Source organism: Lacerta agilis, chromosome 8 (genome assembly GCF_009819535.1).
Source record: "Lacerta agilis isolate rLacAgi1 chromosome 8, rLacAgi1.pri, whole genome shotgun sequence".
Taxonomy (NCBI): domain Eukaryota; kingdom Metazoa; phylum Chordata; class Lepidosauria; order Squamata; family Lacertidae; genus Lacerta; species Lacerta agilis.
This window is the reverse complement of record NC_046319.1, coordinates 56,062,328-56,079,448: the sequence shown is the minus strand read 5'-3', so window position 1 is coordinate 56,079,448 and position 17,121 is coordinate 56,062,328. Positions and strand designations below refer to the sequence as shown.

General features: G+C 45.6%; 1 protein-coding gene across 2 annotated transcripts; it reads right to left on the bottom strand.

Annotated features, from left to right (window-relative positions):
• Window positions 1–3,027: 3,027 nt before the first annotated feature.
• On the bottom strand, window positions 3,028–15,811 carry PEF1 (penta-EF-hand domain containing 1). 2 transcript variants are annotated; one of them, XM_033157652.1, is made up of 5 exons: window positions 15,710–15,811; window positions 12,242–12,527; window positions 8,101–8,259; window positions 4,983–5,126; window positions 3,028–3,684 (listed from the first exon to the last, which is right to left on the bottom strand). In XM_033157652.1, exons 1-5 carry the CDS (start codon window positions 15,734–15,736, stop codon window positions 3,455–3,457), a joined length of 846 nt encoding a protein of 281 aa, XP_033013543.1. In that variant the 5' UTR covers window positions 15,737–15,811; the 3' UTR covers window positions 3,028–3,454. The 2 variants fall into 2 exon arrangements, with proteins under 2 accessions (XP_033013543.1, XP_033013544.1); XM_033157653.1 differs by having other exon boundaries at window positions 8,101–8,256.
• Between the last annotated feature and the right edge of the window lie 1,310 nt (window positions 15,812–17,121).

The window sequence follows — 17,121 nt, the reverse complement described above, 5'->3', positions numbered from 1 at the left end:
CTAAGATCATGGCCACTGGTCCCATCACCTCCTGGCAAATAGAAGGGGAAGAAATGGAGGCAGTGAGAGATTTCACTTTCTTGGGTTCCATGATCACTGCAGATGGTGACAGCAGTCACGAAATTAGAAGACGCCTGCTTCTTGGGAGAAAAGCAATGACAAACCTAGATAACATCTTAAAAAGCAAAGACATCACCTTGCCGACAAAGGTCCGTATAGTTAAAGCTATGGTTTTCCCAGTAGTAATGTATGGAAGTGAGAGCTGGACCATAAAGAAGGCTGATCGCCGAAGAATTGATGCTTTTGAATTATGGTGCTGGAGGAGACTCTTGAGAGTCCCATGGACTGCAAGAAGATCAAACCTATCCATTCTCAAAGAAATCAGCCCTGAGTGCTCACTAGAAGGACAGATCCTGAAGTTGAGGCTCCAGTACTTTGGCCACCTCATGAGAAGAGAAGACTCCCTAGAAAAGACCCTGATGTTGGGAAAGATGGAGGGCACAAGGAGAAGGGGACGACAGAGGATGAGATGGTTGGACAGTGTTCTCGAAGCTACTAACATGAGTTTGGCCAAACTGCGGGAGGCAGTGAAAGATAGGCATGCCTGGCGTGCTCTGGTCCATGGGGTCACGAAGAGTCGGACACGACTGAACGACTGAACAACAACAACAACGAGTCACTGCTCAGAGCTCACCCCTCATTTTCAAGTTAAGTACCTCAGTGATTCATACAGAAAGGCAGGCAGCTATTTTAGATACATACTCTGAATGCAAACATTTTAGGTGTAAGAAGGAAAGGTGCCCATTTTAATTTAGCTGGGATGGGGGAAGTGTGTCACAACTATGTAAATTTTGGAGGAAATGCAGAAACATTTTCTTTAAAGCAGAAAATTCAAGGAAAGGGCATTCAATTTGCCAGAGTGGGTAGGCATTCATAACATCCTGCCCTCCACGCCTGTGACTACTCCACAGAAAAAGAACCATTCACCAAGCACCTCAGTCCACTAATCTACACTGTTATTTCTCGCCTACCTTTGCTTCTCTAAATACAAATTCTGTGTTGAGACTAGTGGGAAGAAGAGTTCCAGGCAGAGGTTGCTTTTGACATTATGTCTGCAGGGAGGTGAAAATAAACAACTTGCATCTGGTGAGCCAATGCATAAACCGCCAGGAGTTCTTGGAAATGCACAAGTGGGAATTATTTGCTCTGCTGCAAAGGCAGTGATTTTATGCTAAAAGTGCAGCACTCAGACTACCAGGAAAGCCAACTGCCTGGCACAGTAGCCAGAACCGCACACCGTGCCTAATGAAGAGGCTGCTCGTTAAGAGCTGAAAGAGTAATTAGCAGTTCAATTTTCTTCCAAAGCTAAAAGTTAATCTCATCATTTGCATGGCGGATTCCCCCTCTCCCCCTGGTTTGTTTTTGCAAGAGGAATTACAGCAATAGCTTAAAGCTGCTTTCTCCTGCTGTTTCCGTGGCTGCGAAATTCTCCATCCAGAAGGCACCAGACCAATCTGACAGAAGTTCTCAAACTACCTAAAAAAATAATAATCCCGAGTCTGGGTGTACCGCATTCGCAATTATCTTGACCAAAAGTGAGAAAGGGGGCTGCGAAATGGGCTCGGTACAAGGTGCCTGTCCTTTGCCTGGGGAGCTTGCTCTACCCTGTGACGGAAAGAGGGCTTGAACCTCCTTGTCTTGCCCTCAAAACAAATAGTGCAGATTGGATGAGTCTGGCTGCAGTCAGTGTGTTCTCAAGGGTCAACATGGAACCTAGATGCTACTTCCATGTCCAGAGGCAGAAGGGAGCTGTTTGGCACGCAGCCAGCAAGTGTCCCCTGAGAGAGATCAGGAGGCAGACAAAGGCATCATCTAGACATCAGTTTTTGAGCCACAGAGGGAGTTGCTCCTTCTGGTGCCACCATCAGAGACACAAACCATTTATTATCTGTGGAAGGATATAGTTGTTTTGTTCATAAGTATTTTCAAGTTTTGTGCCCGTCACCCTCCTGGTGAGGGTACAACTCAAAACTACAGTTAGCCACTCCGCCTTGGTCTAAGTAAGCCCTGAATGCCAGGACTCGACAGATGGGAAGTCATGAAAACAAATGCCTCTCCCCTCATCCCTGACCAGCCTCAGCCAGCCCTGCCAGAGGTATGGCCCCTGGCCCCTAAAAAGGACAATTTAAAGCAGCGTAAACTAATGTATGAAATTCAACATGCACGGCTGCTTTTTTTTTTTTTTTTGCAAGGAAAGAACATTGGGCAGATGGTAGGAGGATGCAGAAGCCCAGATAATTGGTCATGGGAGAAAAATCAGGTACTGTCTGAAGTATCACCGCCTGCCCAGCTCTCCTCTGGCCTGTGAATCCGATGCCTTAGTGCGCTTCATAGTTATTTTCTGGAACCACAAGGGCTGGATACTCAATATAAAGGAAGAGGAGAACCCGGCAGTTCGCCACATGGAATTCCGCACTTGTGCGTTGAACTGGCAGACTCTCTCTTGCCAAAGGGCAGGTTTAAGGATTAGATCACCTGGCTTTCTATCTAACATATTTGCATCCTAGCCATCCTCAAAGCAGCTCAGGGTGGTTTTGCATTAGGCCATCCCATCTCATCTCCACAGTATTTTGTAGTGTTCTCATGCACGGAAGAAACACACAGAAGGGGGAAAGAGTGTTTAGGGTCCTTTATTGTACAGAGTTTTACCTGGGTATAAATCTCTTACTGACACATCTTTATCCACGATTTTGGCCTTTACAAAAATCACAAGCAACATGTTGGCAACTGAGAAAATTAGCAATGCAAAAAGAAATCTGCCGGGACACATTAACCAGAGGGTCAAGACTTCAGGGGGAAAGCCCCTCCCGGGGGGGGGGGATGTGTCTGGAATCTTGGCTGATGGTCTCACCATCTAGTGGCAAAGAAGGGAGCTGCACTTGGCATGGATGTCATGGAATGCAGGCATTTTGGCTGCTGTCGACACAAAAGCATGGAACCCAATTCTCTTCCCTAGGTGTTGTTTTGTGCTTTGGCGATTACAGGTTGCACATGCAAACTACAGAGGGGCAATTTAGGAGCAAGAAGCTCTATTCAAACTTCTTGGCAACCCTCTAACATTTTGGCAGGATGGTTGAGTGGGGGAAGAGGAGAGAACTCAGGCAGAGGGTAGTGGGGGCTGCTGCAGAGCTGCCTGGGACAGACAGTCTGACTTGGTGTTTGTGGCTCACCCTCTAGTGGCTATAAGAGGCAGCTGTTTCAATGTAATCAAACCGAACCCTTTCCAAGAATCCACCTAGCTTAAGCATCTGGCATTACACAGGTGTGATGGAGAAGGACAATTTCATTTTCCTTTGCAACACAATGTCCTCTGGACAAAATGGTCCTTCCTTCTGTGGAAGGAAATGCCACCAGCCACCAGTGGGATCACCAACAAAATCAATAGCCCTGGCTCTCACAACACGCAAGCGGTCGACATCGTAAGGAAGTCTTCGTAGTTGAGTCGTACATTGCCCGTCATGCCAGTATCCTTTTCCCGGAAGGCTTCGGTCAGGGACTGGAGCAAGGTGCAGATTTGGATGAAGCGGTCCAGCTGGATACCAGGATTGGCAGTTTTCGGTGAGTAACGGGAGAGCAGCAGCTGGGAAAACTGGGGGCTCAGGCTGTAGCCCATTTGGGAGAGCGCTAGGAGAACAGAGGGCAGGCAGGGAGAGAGAATAAATGAGAATCCACGCTTCACCCAGCCATGGGTGGAAGCCACAAATGATTCGCAGCTGTTATTATAGTCTTGTTATGAATGTTGTCTTAGGAGTGATCTTTGTAAGCTACTTTGGGAATCTTTCCCACTGAAGAGGAGTGTAAAATGCTATAACAGTAATAATAGTTATTATCATCTTCATCAACAACTGCCCTAGTGCTAAACTTTTTTCTTCTCACCCAAATACTAACATAACAGAGAGACAAGATGGCCTTTCTTGAGTCACTCAGAGCTGAGCGTTCAAGCACCCAAGAACCATGCCAGTATTTCTACATGGCTACGTTTTTCAGCGGTCCCTGAAGATGCATTTCCCCCCCGCACTCCTCTCTTGGCACATCATCTAACCACTGCTAACTCTTGTGTCTGCTCAGCCTCTTCTTAGACTAGTTCTTTCTCCATTTCCAAGCCTAGCCCCAAGGCACTCCAGATAACTGCACTAGGGACTTGCATTTAGGTTCCCATGAACCTACGGAGACTGCCAGAAAAAGCTGCATTACTCAGAGTCCATCAAGCTCAGTGTTGTCTGCAATGACTGATGCCAGCTCTCCAGGGCTTCAGATGGGGACTTGTTCAACCCTACTTGGAAGATGTCAGGGGCTGAACTGGGAACCTCTCGCATGAGAAGTATGCAGCCTCCTGCTGAGCTATGGCTCCACTCTCGAGGAACCACCTAAGTCCAATGAGCCATTGTTCTGCTGTCAGAGCTTCCTGAAGAAATCAGCTCATCTGCTCTCCAGACACTAAGCAAGAGGGACGTTTGCCTGATGCAAAAACTTCTCATTTATAAAAACAAAATTAAAAAAATTCCTTCACATTTATCAGTTTACTAGGTTTTAGGCTTGGCCACTGCCAGCTGATGGGAGCTGTAGTCCAAAACATTTGGAAGGCACCAGGTTGGCAAAGGCTGCTTTAGCTTGTTCCGGTCATAACACATTGATTCAATCTCATAACATTTATTGGGGATCTGGACCCTATCAGCAGTTCCACAGAAGACTGGATGGTTCAGCCTAGCAGCAGAGGGACACAAAAGATGACCTGGCTGAGAGAACTCTCACTAACCATGGCGGAAACCTCAGTCTGTTCTTCACGATTGTTTTGGAATGGCCTCTGAGCCCAAAAGCAACAATGAACAGACCTCTGCCTAAAAACAGCCACTCTCCAGCAGCATTAGAGATCACGAACAGCCTCTGGAGGCTTTAAGGACTGTTGCCTCCTTCTGTCTCACCTTGGTGAAGCTCGTTACAATTAATGCTTCCTGACTGGTCGCGGTCGTACTGCTGGAAGAGATTCCGCCACTGCTGGATGAAACGCCACAGGGCCGAGAACCCATAGAGATCAATTCGCCCAGATTTGGTTTTATCAAACATGTCTGCAGAGGCAGTAAAAAAAAAGAAAAAAAGAGTGAAGCACTGAGCGGTGGTCCCATATATTTGCTGACTCAAAACCAGAGACAGAATACCCGCCTTGCAACACAGCCCCAAGAACTGAAGGTGACACAAGAGAGGCATCTAATCCTACTTTTGCCTCTGCTCCACCAGGTTTGTGCAGTGTTTCAGAACCCAGCAAAATCTGTTTGACCAGAGGAAAGCTTGAGACCAAACAATGTGTGTAAAGCAGAGTATCTATCACATTGCTTTCAGCCCTCTAAGAACTATTGTCTGTCTCCAGTGCAACATGCAATTCTTCACAATACCTACACCAGTGTGGTGTAGTGGTTAAGAGTGGTAGACTCGTAATCTGGTGAACTGGGTTCGATTCCCCGCTCCTCCACATGCAGCTGCTAGGTGACCTTGGGCTAGTCACACTTCTTTGAAGTCTCTCAGCCCCACTCACCTCACAGAGTGTTTGTTGTGGGGGAGGAAGGGAAAGGAGAATGTTAGCCGCTTTGAGACTCCTTCAGGTAGTGATAAAGCGGGATATCAAATCCAAACTCTTCTTCTTCTTCTTCTGCATGACACATGCCAGCAGCAAGGACAAGCATGGGGTTCTTCTTAGGGTTGTGCTGCCACTAGGACACTAATGCTTTCCACAAACAACGTTGGTGGATCTTTTGAAGACTACAGAAGATTTTAAGCTCAATTACTGTTTCAGCAGGGTGGTCTGGGAAAAAGCACACACACTCTAACATTTACTATGTGGACTACTCCCATTTTAATTACTGCAACGTAGTCTATGTTGAACTACCCTTGAAGACAGTCCAGGAGCTGCAGCTGATGCAAAATGCAGCTGCCAGGTTGTTGAGAGGGAGAGCAAGATGGGACCATGAATCACTAGTCCTAAAAGATTTGTACCTGCTGCCTATGAGCCACCAGATGCAGTGCTGGTACTGGCATGCAAAGCCCTAAATAGCTCAGGGGCTAAGGACTTAGAAATACCTGCCTCCTCCAATGCTAACCAGTTTGAGCCTTAAGGCTAGCAAGGGAAACCTGACAGGTGGCATTGCTGGCAAGTGTGGCCTGTGGGTAATGGTGGCAGCCTGCAGCAGGGCCTCCTCTGTGACAGCACCTTGATTATGGAACTCCCTTCTTGGTGAACAGCAGCTGCTCCCCACATTGCCAACATGTCGATGAAATCTATAGGCACTTTTGTTCACCCAGGGGGTTAGTATTTGATGTTTCATACGTTTAGTAGATGGAATTGTGACATTTACAAAAAAAAAATCCCTTAATTGTTTTAGTCTTTGTTGGGTCTTAATTATGTCTTATTGCGAATGTTGTATGGTTGTCCTGAGCTCCTTTGGGAGGAACGGCAGGACAAAAATCGAAATAATAATAATGAGGGATAATGATGATGAGGGAGATGAAATGTGCACCTCACGTTTTTGAAGAAGGCAAGCATGGGAGTCCATGAACTTCAAGCACAACTGAAGAACATCAAACAGCCTTGGCATTTATACAGCTCATTTCAAGTGTTCAATGCACTCTGCATAATCAGGGTTTGTCAGCCTTTTGGGGCCTGTGAGCAGAGTTGCAAATCAGAGAAAATGTTGTGGGCACTTTCCCTGCGCAATGAAGCACACACACCACAACCTGTTCCATTGGTCACAACAGAATGCTTCTTTTGAGCCTAATTTCAGCAGGGGGGGGGGAGGAGCAGGGAAGGGAAACCTGTGAGTGCCAGGTACATGCATGCCCGTGGGTGCTAAAATGGCAACCCCTGGCACACATTACAGGTGAAACTCAAAAAATTAGAATATCGTGGAAAGGTTCATTTCTTTCAGTAATTCAACTTAAAAGGTGAAACTAATATATGAGATAGACTCATGACATGCAAAGCAAGATATGTCAAGCCTTTATTTGTTATAATTGTGATGATTATGGCGTACAGCTGGTGAGAACCCCAAATTAATTATTGCAACTTTGGGGTTTTCATCAGCTGTACGCCATAATCATCACAATTATAACAAATAAAGGCTTGACATATCTCGCTTTGCATGTCATGAGCCTATCTCATATATTAAACTCCAGTAGCTAATGAAAACAATTGCTTACATAAATGGACTTTTCCACGATACAGTGGTACCTCGCTAGACGAATGCCTCGCTAGACGAAAAACTCGCTAGACGAAAGGGTGACTCGCAAGATGAGTTTCCCTATGGCCGCAACTCGCAAAATGAAAACGTTTTGCGTTTGTTATTTTTGCAAAGCCGCGCTTCCTCCGACTGTGCTTCGCAAGACGAAATTTTCGCTATACGATAGCACTCGCGGAACGAATTAATTTCGTCTTGTGAGGCACCACTGTATTCTAATTTCTCAAGTTTCACCTGTATGTGACAATTCTTACAACAGCAACAAAAATGATTCTACTTTGCAATTTTGGTTGAGGGTGGTGCTGAGGATTTCTTAAGGTGACCCTGCACCTTCATTATCAAAATGGTCTTTGAACTGGTTCACATTTGATCCACTCTGGCTTCCGATTAGCAATGCCTTTGCTAGCCTAGTACATCCTGTCCCTTTTGATAGTTCCATGTTCTTCTTTTTTGAGAATTAGAACCTGAAGCAGGATCGGGAAAGTAGACATCTGCTATGAAGTTTTGAGTCCCGTCAGATAACAAGAAACATTTTTAAACTGATGTTTGCATTCTGGCATAAATTCACACATATGCTGATGCAGGGCACATCTATATTTTCAACTTCAAAGGGAAACTGTCAGCAGAAAAGTCCCCAGCCCCTGATACAAGTATTTTTTTTAAAGAAAATCTTGTATTGCACCTTCCAGAATTGTCTATTTCCATGTGTCTTAGTCACCATACCAAAGTACAGAGTATTATGACAGATTATTAACATTCCAGACCCCTCCCACTCCGAGCACATTTGATATGAATCATCAACATCTGGACTCACTCATCATCATTGAGCACGTTTCCTCATTGAAGGCGGACCAGTTGGAGTTGACAAGGGCTTGCCTGAGTTCTTTGACTGAGATGTAGCCGCTGTGGTCAGCATCCACACTCTGGAACCAAGAGAAGGCTTCTGGGTCCACACCTGGGGGGATGTTCCCTGCTGGGGAAAGGGCAGAACACAAATTAGGAGAACCGCATGGCCATTCATCAAGGCATGGCAAGTGCCCATTGCCACCGGCAGTAAGCTTTTAGCTCAGCAGATTTTTGGCAGCTAGAGCAACAGGGATTGGACAGGCCCTCTCTCACACCCGCTGAGTCAGCCATTATTTTCTAAAAGGTTTTTTTTAATAGCCAAGTTATTAATCCTGCAGAAGACGGCTCAACCCCCTCCCCCCCCCCCCAGCAGGAGCTGGGATGCAAAGCCTTGTAAAAACAGAAGGGAAATAAATGGGATCTCTTTAGATAGTTTGTAAAGTTGAGTGCAAACATGCGGAAGGTGTGTTGTTTCAGCAGGATGTAAATGCTACCCAGTTCCAGGAGACAGATGCACAGCCATAAACTTTTATTTCCGCCACTCAGGGTGGCAGCTTCAGTGCCTTTTGGCTCCCACCTTGGAGCCTTAAATAATGCAGTCTTTCTCAACTGCCTATCTAAATGGAGATGAATAATTCAATTAGCGACTGCTTCTCCAACGCTGCGGTGCAAAACTCGAGTCAAGGGCTCCAGCTGCACACCAAGAGGCCCTTTACATGATAGATGCCAAAGATAGACGCTTGGGTGCTTGAAACGCTTTGTAAGTAGAAGAAAGTGAATCTTGGGAGATGTGGGAAAGGGGAGGCAGAAATGTGACATCTGCAAAACACAAGCTTCACCCAGCCTTGCAAAATGGTATTTGTGGTGTGCTAATTAATAACCAAAATGCATGTGTGAGAGAGAAGTTTACGTTCTTTTCAAATTTACAAAAGTTTCCCCGGCTGGGGTTTGACCAGTGTTCATATGAGAGAGATAGCCCACCATTGCAATCAAAGACTACATGTACCTTTATTTATTTAATTTATATTCCATCATTTCTCTGAGGTGTTCAAGCCAGCGTACATGTTTCTGCCTCTCCTCATTTCACATGCGAGGTAGAATAGGCTGAGAGGCAGTGAGTGGCCCAAAGTTGCCCAGTGAGCTTCATCACTGAGTGACGATTTGAACCCTGGTTTCCCAGGTCCTAACCTGACACTCTAACCACTACATCATAGCGGCATGAACTGATGTATTTTCAGGTATGGTTTGCCATTTCTTGTCTCCTAGCATTCATATTTAAAGTGACAAATTCCAGGTTTTTAGATACCAAACGGAAACTTCATATCAAGAATCTGAAGCCCAGATGCAGTACGGCTAGAGATGTAAAATTTCCGGAAATTTTGAAGCCATGAGAAAAGAACATTTCCCCACGTTTCCCCCCCGGGGGGGAAATGGAAATTTTGGAAAAACTGAAAAAAAGTTCAGTGTGGAGTAGTTTTACAAACTGTGTGAAACACAGTGTAGATAAAAGTATTATGCTTGCAATAAAACAGGTAACCACCCCCTTTCCCTCAAAAGCAACAAAAAAAAGCAAGAAACCACCAACATAAAAAATAATCAGGTTTGCCCCTTGGCACCAACAGCAAATAAAGTTAAGTTCCACCTCAATATTTAAGCTCCATAGAAGGTCTACCCTTTGAGTAGTGTTTTTTTTTAAACAAACAAACAAACAAACAAAAGACACAACATATACAGATGGGCGGGGTACAAATAATAATAATAATAATAATAATTATGTAGTTTATTCTATCTCATTTTCTGAACTACTGCTATCATTTTCCATTTCTTCCTCTTTGTCATTTTTCTCATGGACTTCTAAAAAACAGCTTTGGGGGAAAAACGGGGGGGGGGGTTGTACTATTTCCCTCCCATTTTTTCCGGTTTTTCCCCCAGGCCTTTCTATCTCTACTTGAGGACAGCCGGGGCAAAAGCATAATGCAATTTTTTTGCATGCCAGGCCCAGAGGTAACCAACATACAGTTACTGAATAGTATGTTGCACTAAGGCTCAAACTCTGTTTGAAAGGAAAAGGAATGTGTGTGTTTTTTAAATTGAATTTGTTATTATAAACCTCATGATGGTAAGAGAGCTTTCAAAACAGTTTACAAAAATATACAACAGAATATTAAAATGATTGATAAAACACAGTTAAAAGCAGGTATTCAAAAGATGATTAAAGTCAGCAGTGGTTAAAACGAAGTAAATCGCATTTAGCTTCTACGTGTTCAGATGGGCTGGCCCTAACAAAAATGTTTTGAGCAGTTTCCGGAAAGAGTACAGTGAGAGCACCCGCCTGGCGTCAGTCAGCAGGGTGCTCCAAAGTGTGGGTGCTGAAAGGTCTGGAAAAAAAAATGGAAAAATTTGGGGGGAGGGAACAGTTTTTTTCAAAAACCATTTTTTCAGGTAAAATTTTGGGGAAAATAATGTGTGGAATATTCAAACTGTATCGGTTTTTTCCCAATTTTTCCAGAAAAAAGGCTTTGGAAAAAAACCTGGTTTCCCCCCAAATTTTTCCAGGTTTTTTTTTCCAGGCCTTCCCTTCTCTAAGTATGGCATAAACAGCACATGGGTGGAAGAAACTGCAGGTAATTGTGGAGATGTGTATGACTGTGTGTCAACCCTACAATAGGGAGGGGAGAAAAGCACCACCCCACAGAAAGTTTGGCTTAATAATAACAATAATTATAATAAATTTTATTTGTACCCCGCCCTCCCCAGCTGGGCGGCTAACATCATGAAACTGAGACGGTATACAAAGAACATAAAAACAGGCAATCAGTTAGTTAAAATACATCTTAAAATTAGTTCAGAGCAAATTAAATCTGGACGGATGGCAGTCCAAGGGTAAAATTGAGAGTGGTTAATATTCTCCAGAGCCAACTGTTACCACTGGTCTTATAAAGGACCTGTGAGCGGGCTAGGAGGCCTCTTTAATGCCTGTTCTTATACAGAAAGAAAAGAATCAGACTGAACCCTGACCAAAGGCCTGGCAGAACAGCTCCGTCTTGCAGGCCCTGCGGAAAGATGTCAAATCCCGCAGGGCCCTAGTCTCTTGTGAGAGAGCGTTCCACCAGGCCGGGGCCACGGCCGAAAACGCCCTGGCTCTGGTCAAGGCCAGTCTAATTTCCCTGGGGCCTGGGATCTTCAGGGTGTTATTATTTGCAGACCTTAAGGTTGTCTGTGGGGCATACCAGGAGAGGCGGTCCTGTAGGTATGAGGGTCCTAGGCATATAGGGCTTTAAAGGTTAAAACCAGCACCTTAAACCTGTTCCTGTACTCCACCGGGAGCAAGTGCAGCTGGTATAGCACCGGATGAATGTGCTCCTGTGGCGAGGACCCCATGAGGAGTCTCACCGCGGCATTTTGCACCCACTGGAGTTTCTGGGTCAGTTTCAAGGGCAGCCCCACGTAGAGTGAGTTGCAATAATCAAGCCTGGAGGTGACCATCGCATGGATCACCATAGCGAGGTCAGGGCGAGAGAGTTAAGGGACCAACTGCTTAGCTCGGCGGAGATGAAAAAATGCCACATTTGTTGTAGCTGTAACCTGCACCTCCATAGAAAGGGAGGCGTCAAAGATTACACCCAAACTCTTGATGGAAGGTGCTGGCACTAACTGCACCCCCGCAAGGGATGGGAGCTCTTGCCAAGAACAATTTTTCAAAGAAAGAATTTGGTATGAAATTTCATTAGCAAGTAAACGGGGCAACACACACCAGCAACCCCAGAAAAGTGGATGGCATCATTCAGACAAGACACGGAGTACCATGTCATTTGAATTCAGAAAGCACGCCCCATATGACAATCCATTAGACCTCCTCCCCATGTTGATGATGATTGATTAAATTTTGATATCACCTTTCCTTCAAGGATCACAAGGCAGTTTACAATATAAAAACAGAAAACCACCTAACATAGAAACTAACAAAAACAATACCCACGCAGATTTAAAGGCTATAGATTAAAAATATGGAACATTCAATGAATTTGTGTGTCATTATTCTGCAACACTACTAATCCACCTGAAAGCACATAGTCATCAGAACAGCTCTAAGCGCTTTTAGCACTCACCTCCAGGACCTACTGCCCCATAGGGGCCAGGCTGAGGAGCACCATATGGATTGGTAGACGGTTGCCCATAAGGTCCTCCTGGTGCTGGGCCTCCTCCATACATTCCACCAGGAGGCCCAGAGGAAGGGTGGCCATAAGGTCCTCCGCTTGAGGGTGGCCCATAGGGACCACCAGGCGCTGGTCCACCATAGGAGCTGCCAGGAGGGACCCCACCTCCATACTGGCCTCCTCCGGGATAGTTGCCTTGTGGAGCACCCGGAGCTTGTCCTGCAGAACCAGGGTAACCCTACAGGAAAAGGAAAAGGCTATGAAAGTGGCAGGGGGAATGAGTTGATTTCTACATCCCATTAATATGCAAGGATGAAGGGGAGGGGCCTATGCATTCCCAGCGCATATTCAAGATAATATAATGTAGAGAGATTAACCCAGCAGTCCTGGATGGAGTGCAGAGTGGCACTACTAATGCATGGAAGGAACTATGAGTATGTACAATCAGTATGGAGTGGTGGTTAGACAGTCAGAACAGGATGAGAGTGTCCTGGGTCCAACCTCCCCACTCAGGCAAGAAGCACACTGTGCGACCTTAATCTAATCAGTCTCTGGGCTTATCCAGACTTCTGTTTGTGCTGCAATTTGTAGGCACAGGTCCGTGCTTTTTGAGCGGTTTGGGGTGTGTGTGTGTGTTGTTGTTTTTTTGTACCATTGCTTTCCCCAGGAAAACCTGCTGTTTACTGCTGAATTGGAACAAACAACAAGCCACGATTCAGAGGTAAAAGAGTTTCCTTGGTGGGACAAAAACAACAACAACCCTGCTTGGATTCATGCCTGGAAAACATGGTCCTGTGCCTACAAATCATGGCACAAATGGAAGTCTGGATGAGTCCTGTCTATCTACATCACAGGGTTCTTGTGAATGATAAAGTGTGTGTGTGAGAGAGAGAGAGAGAGAGAGAGAGAGTGAGAGAGAGAGAGAGGAATATATTACCAAATGCTATGTTAGAAATGTAGTAAATAAAACTTCAAAGCTGGGTCTGATAAGATATTTTGGACTAATTAATCAGGAATAAGGAATAAGACCCTGAGAAACCAGCAGAGTAGCAAGGGTGTCTCCCAGGATTCAGAGTCCATGGTCTTGGGGAGAAGGTTTTTGCACTCATGTTACCTCACAGTTACTTATAGGCAAGGAATTTGCATGAAATACTGCAAAAATGAGATAGCAGTGCCACATCTCCAGCACTGCTGTCTGTAGCATAGTAAGAAAAACTTGCATTTGGGGTGTCTCAGTACATGGAAAATCCCAAGGACTATGGCCACAGCTGAACCCAATGGCCCAGGAAGCAATGATTCTCTGCTTAACCTGCTGAACAGGCAGAGTAGGAGATGACATTGCAGCCCTGACACCACAGAGCCTCCTCTACACAACGGAGGAGAGATGAAGAGAAGCTTCCAAACCTGTTTGATCAAAGGACTCCAGCACATGTCTCTTAGTCACCAAAGATAACTAATACTACCAACAAGTGCATCAAGCATTAACACCTTTCATTTTGGGTAGGTTTGGCTCTCCATATTTTGCTGAATTACAACTCCCATCATTCCTGGCCACTGGCAAGGCTTGCTAGGACTGCAACATGTGAAGGGTCAAAGGTTCTATATGTGTGATGTAAGCAGAGAAAGGGCTAGTCTCTGCTCCCCAGAGCTTACAATCTCACGGTGGCCAGCAAAGACAAAACAAAGAGAAAGGAAATGAGGAAGGGAAGAGCTGCATTTGGTTGGGGACGAGCTAGTGTGTGTGCATGTTAAGGAAGGCCACTGCACATCAAGACTAACAACACTTGGCGAGCAAGGGCACCATATACATAGCTGGGTCAGATTGAGTGGACATGACAGAGGAAAGGACACTGGGAAACCCCAGCAGTTTATTTTGGAGTATTTTTACCACACCTACTAAGCAAAGTACCCAGGGTGGCTTACAACATAATTTACAACACACACTAAAATAGACAATGGTCCCCCCACTTCTCATTGTTCCAAGAAGAATCACTCTGCAGCTGAATCTCATGGACTCTTGAAGCTGTAAATTGTTACGTCTGCCACAGGCCAGGGGTTCCTAACTTCTCTCTCTTACAGTCCCTGGCTCTGGTGGCCAAGACAGGTGTGACGGGGAGTGGGGTGAGGGTGGGGTGGCAAAGATGTTAGAAGCCTCCCTCCCACTCCTGAGATGCCATGCTGCCCAGGAAAGAGGAGTTTGTGAAATGAAGCTTCTCTCGTTCCTATGTAACATGTACTGCTTGTCAGGACTTTGTTCTCCTAACACAACTATAGCAGCTATGCTCCCTCGGCACTCTCCCTCGGGAGTAATAAGCAATGCCTCTGTTTACAGAATCATAGAGTGAGGCTGAATGAGAGTAGCTCTTGTATTAAGTACACGGCCAGAGGTGAAAGTCAAACCAAGGACTTCCTGGTTCATAGCTTAATGTCCTGGGGTGCTTAAACAATTCCATGTTAATCCCCATAATAACCCTACTAAATAGGTCACTATTATGGGGGGGGGTGAAAGAGAAGCAGCTTGCCCCCAGGCCACCTGTGCATTGCAAGTTTGATTTGAATCACAGCCATATTACAACACTGAAGCAGCCACCTTTTCATTTCCCACCATACCCCTGCAAGGGTGGCCACTGGCAGATTTCAGAGGCCAAGGTTGCCTTGTGGAAGAGCTGAGATTCAGTCGAGCAGGTTACTATGCACAGCTGTGCCTCTTACCTAAATACACTTATTAGGGACCAAGCCCCACTGATCACGGTGGGACTTACCAGGCGGTCAGCCTTCTCGGTAGTGGCACCTGCCCTGAGGAATGCCCTCCCATCAGATGTCAAGGAAATAAACAATTATCTGACTTTTAGAAGACATCTGAAGGCAGACCTGTATCGGGAAGTTTTTTAATGCCTGATGTTTTGCAAAAAAAATTGTATGACGCCCAGAGTGGTTGGGAAAACCCAGCCAGATGGGCAAAGTATAAATAATAAAATTTATTATTATTATTATTATTATTATTATTACTACTACTACTACTTCTGCTGCCTGTCACTCTGCTACACCAGCTCTCCTCTGATTACCTAAGCGATCAGGCCAAACGCTTCTGACCCTTCCCCCAACATCTCCTGCAATGAATCCTTTGCACTCGAGCCTAACCATGATGTCACCTCACAGGCCCACGCCGGCAATGACGTCACTCTGGGAGAGATGCGCTTCCTGTTCGCGTACGCTTTCCCCGTCCACCCTCCTATCTCTATCGCCCCGGACTCCTGGGTCCTCTCCCACACCCTCTTCCCTAGGCAACGTCCAACTCCCCCTTTCCCTGGAAACGCTCCGTCGCCTAGGCAGCAGATGGTGCCTTCATCCCCCTGGATGCTCCCCTCGGCAGGGGGCAGGAGAAGGCGGTCGGCGCTCCTCCCTCGATCGCTTACTTACCTGCCCATACGGGTAGCTGGCCGCCATTGAGCTTTTCACAGCTACTCGGGCCGTTGGCACGCCCACTCCTTTCCGCTCTGGCCCGCCCACTGACGCAGCCAATTGGGGGACAGGCTTGCTGAGCCTCCCGCGTACTTGGGCCGAGCTCCCGTCAGTCATCCACTGTGGGCTGAGGAAGTCCATAAAAGGAGAAGCGGGTCTCCGCCTTCCTTCTTTTTCCGTGGGAGAGGAGGCGGGAGGTTCTGGTGGGCGGGGAAGAGCTCGTAGCCCCACCCCCTCAGCCGTTGCCGACCGTTGCTAAGAGCCGCTTTCGCATCCCTCGCTCAGGCGGTTGAGTAGCGAAGAGCCGCCGCAAGAGTGGCAGCAACAACAACAGAAACAGAAATAATTACACTAAAAAGCCACCGTGGCATTATGCAAACAGAAGTAATAGCAAAATATAACAATAAATCATTTTCTATTCTAGCAGGCATTTTAACTGAAGGCTGATTTGTAGTTTTAACTAATTTTTAAAATCTTTTATTTCTTGTGCACTTTTTAGAGAATTTTTTAAAAATTTATATCTATAATGCTTTTATGTAGCACCTTCCTGTCCTTTGGAGAGTCTTTGTAATTAAAAGCTGTGGCTGCCTCAAAAAAACCCTTAACTCAATGACTCCTGTAGATTATGATGCCAGAGAAATATGCTCTACCTACCTTGCTTTTTACAGCTCCCAGTTGGGTGTACATCTTTATACCTCCAAACCACTGAACTGCAGGTGGTTCTAGAAATGGGACTTGCTGTGATTAACACTGTATAGCCTTAGCCTGGAATCCCAGCTCCACTCTCACTTCCAGAGAAAGACATTCATAAATTAAATAAATAAATAAATAAATAATGAGAAGTCTCCTTTTTACTTTCTTTTTAGATTTATCCTGATGCTAAGAAACGGCGGCACAGCCTGAGTTCCAGCAAAGGGAGTGAATTTTGTGGTTCCAAAAGACTAAATAATGATCATCAGCTTGAAAGTTAAGGGTCAGCCCTCCGTTGAGATTATTCATGTTTTAGCATTAAATCCATAGCCATTCCAACAAAGCTTAAAAGAAGTAAAAAACAGTTTCTTGCAGATTATTTTCACAAGAAGCTGTACCCCACTGAAAAGGAGTTAGTTACTGCCGTCCTTTCTGTATGCTTGAAAACCTGATGTTGCATCATTTTTGGGGAGAGAGACACATCTGCCTAAAGGTAATAAAAAAATCTTAAACCACCTGTGCTTTGGGGCTTCAGTATGTCCCAGTTTGAGCTTAACATGAATTGGAGGATGTGTGAGTTGTCCCCCCCCCCCAAAAAAATAGCAATATAAGGCAATCAAGTTTGCCTATTCAGCCATCTGTCACGAATGATTCCTGCATTCAATGGGATGGTGGAATAG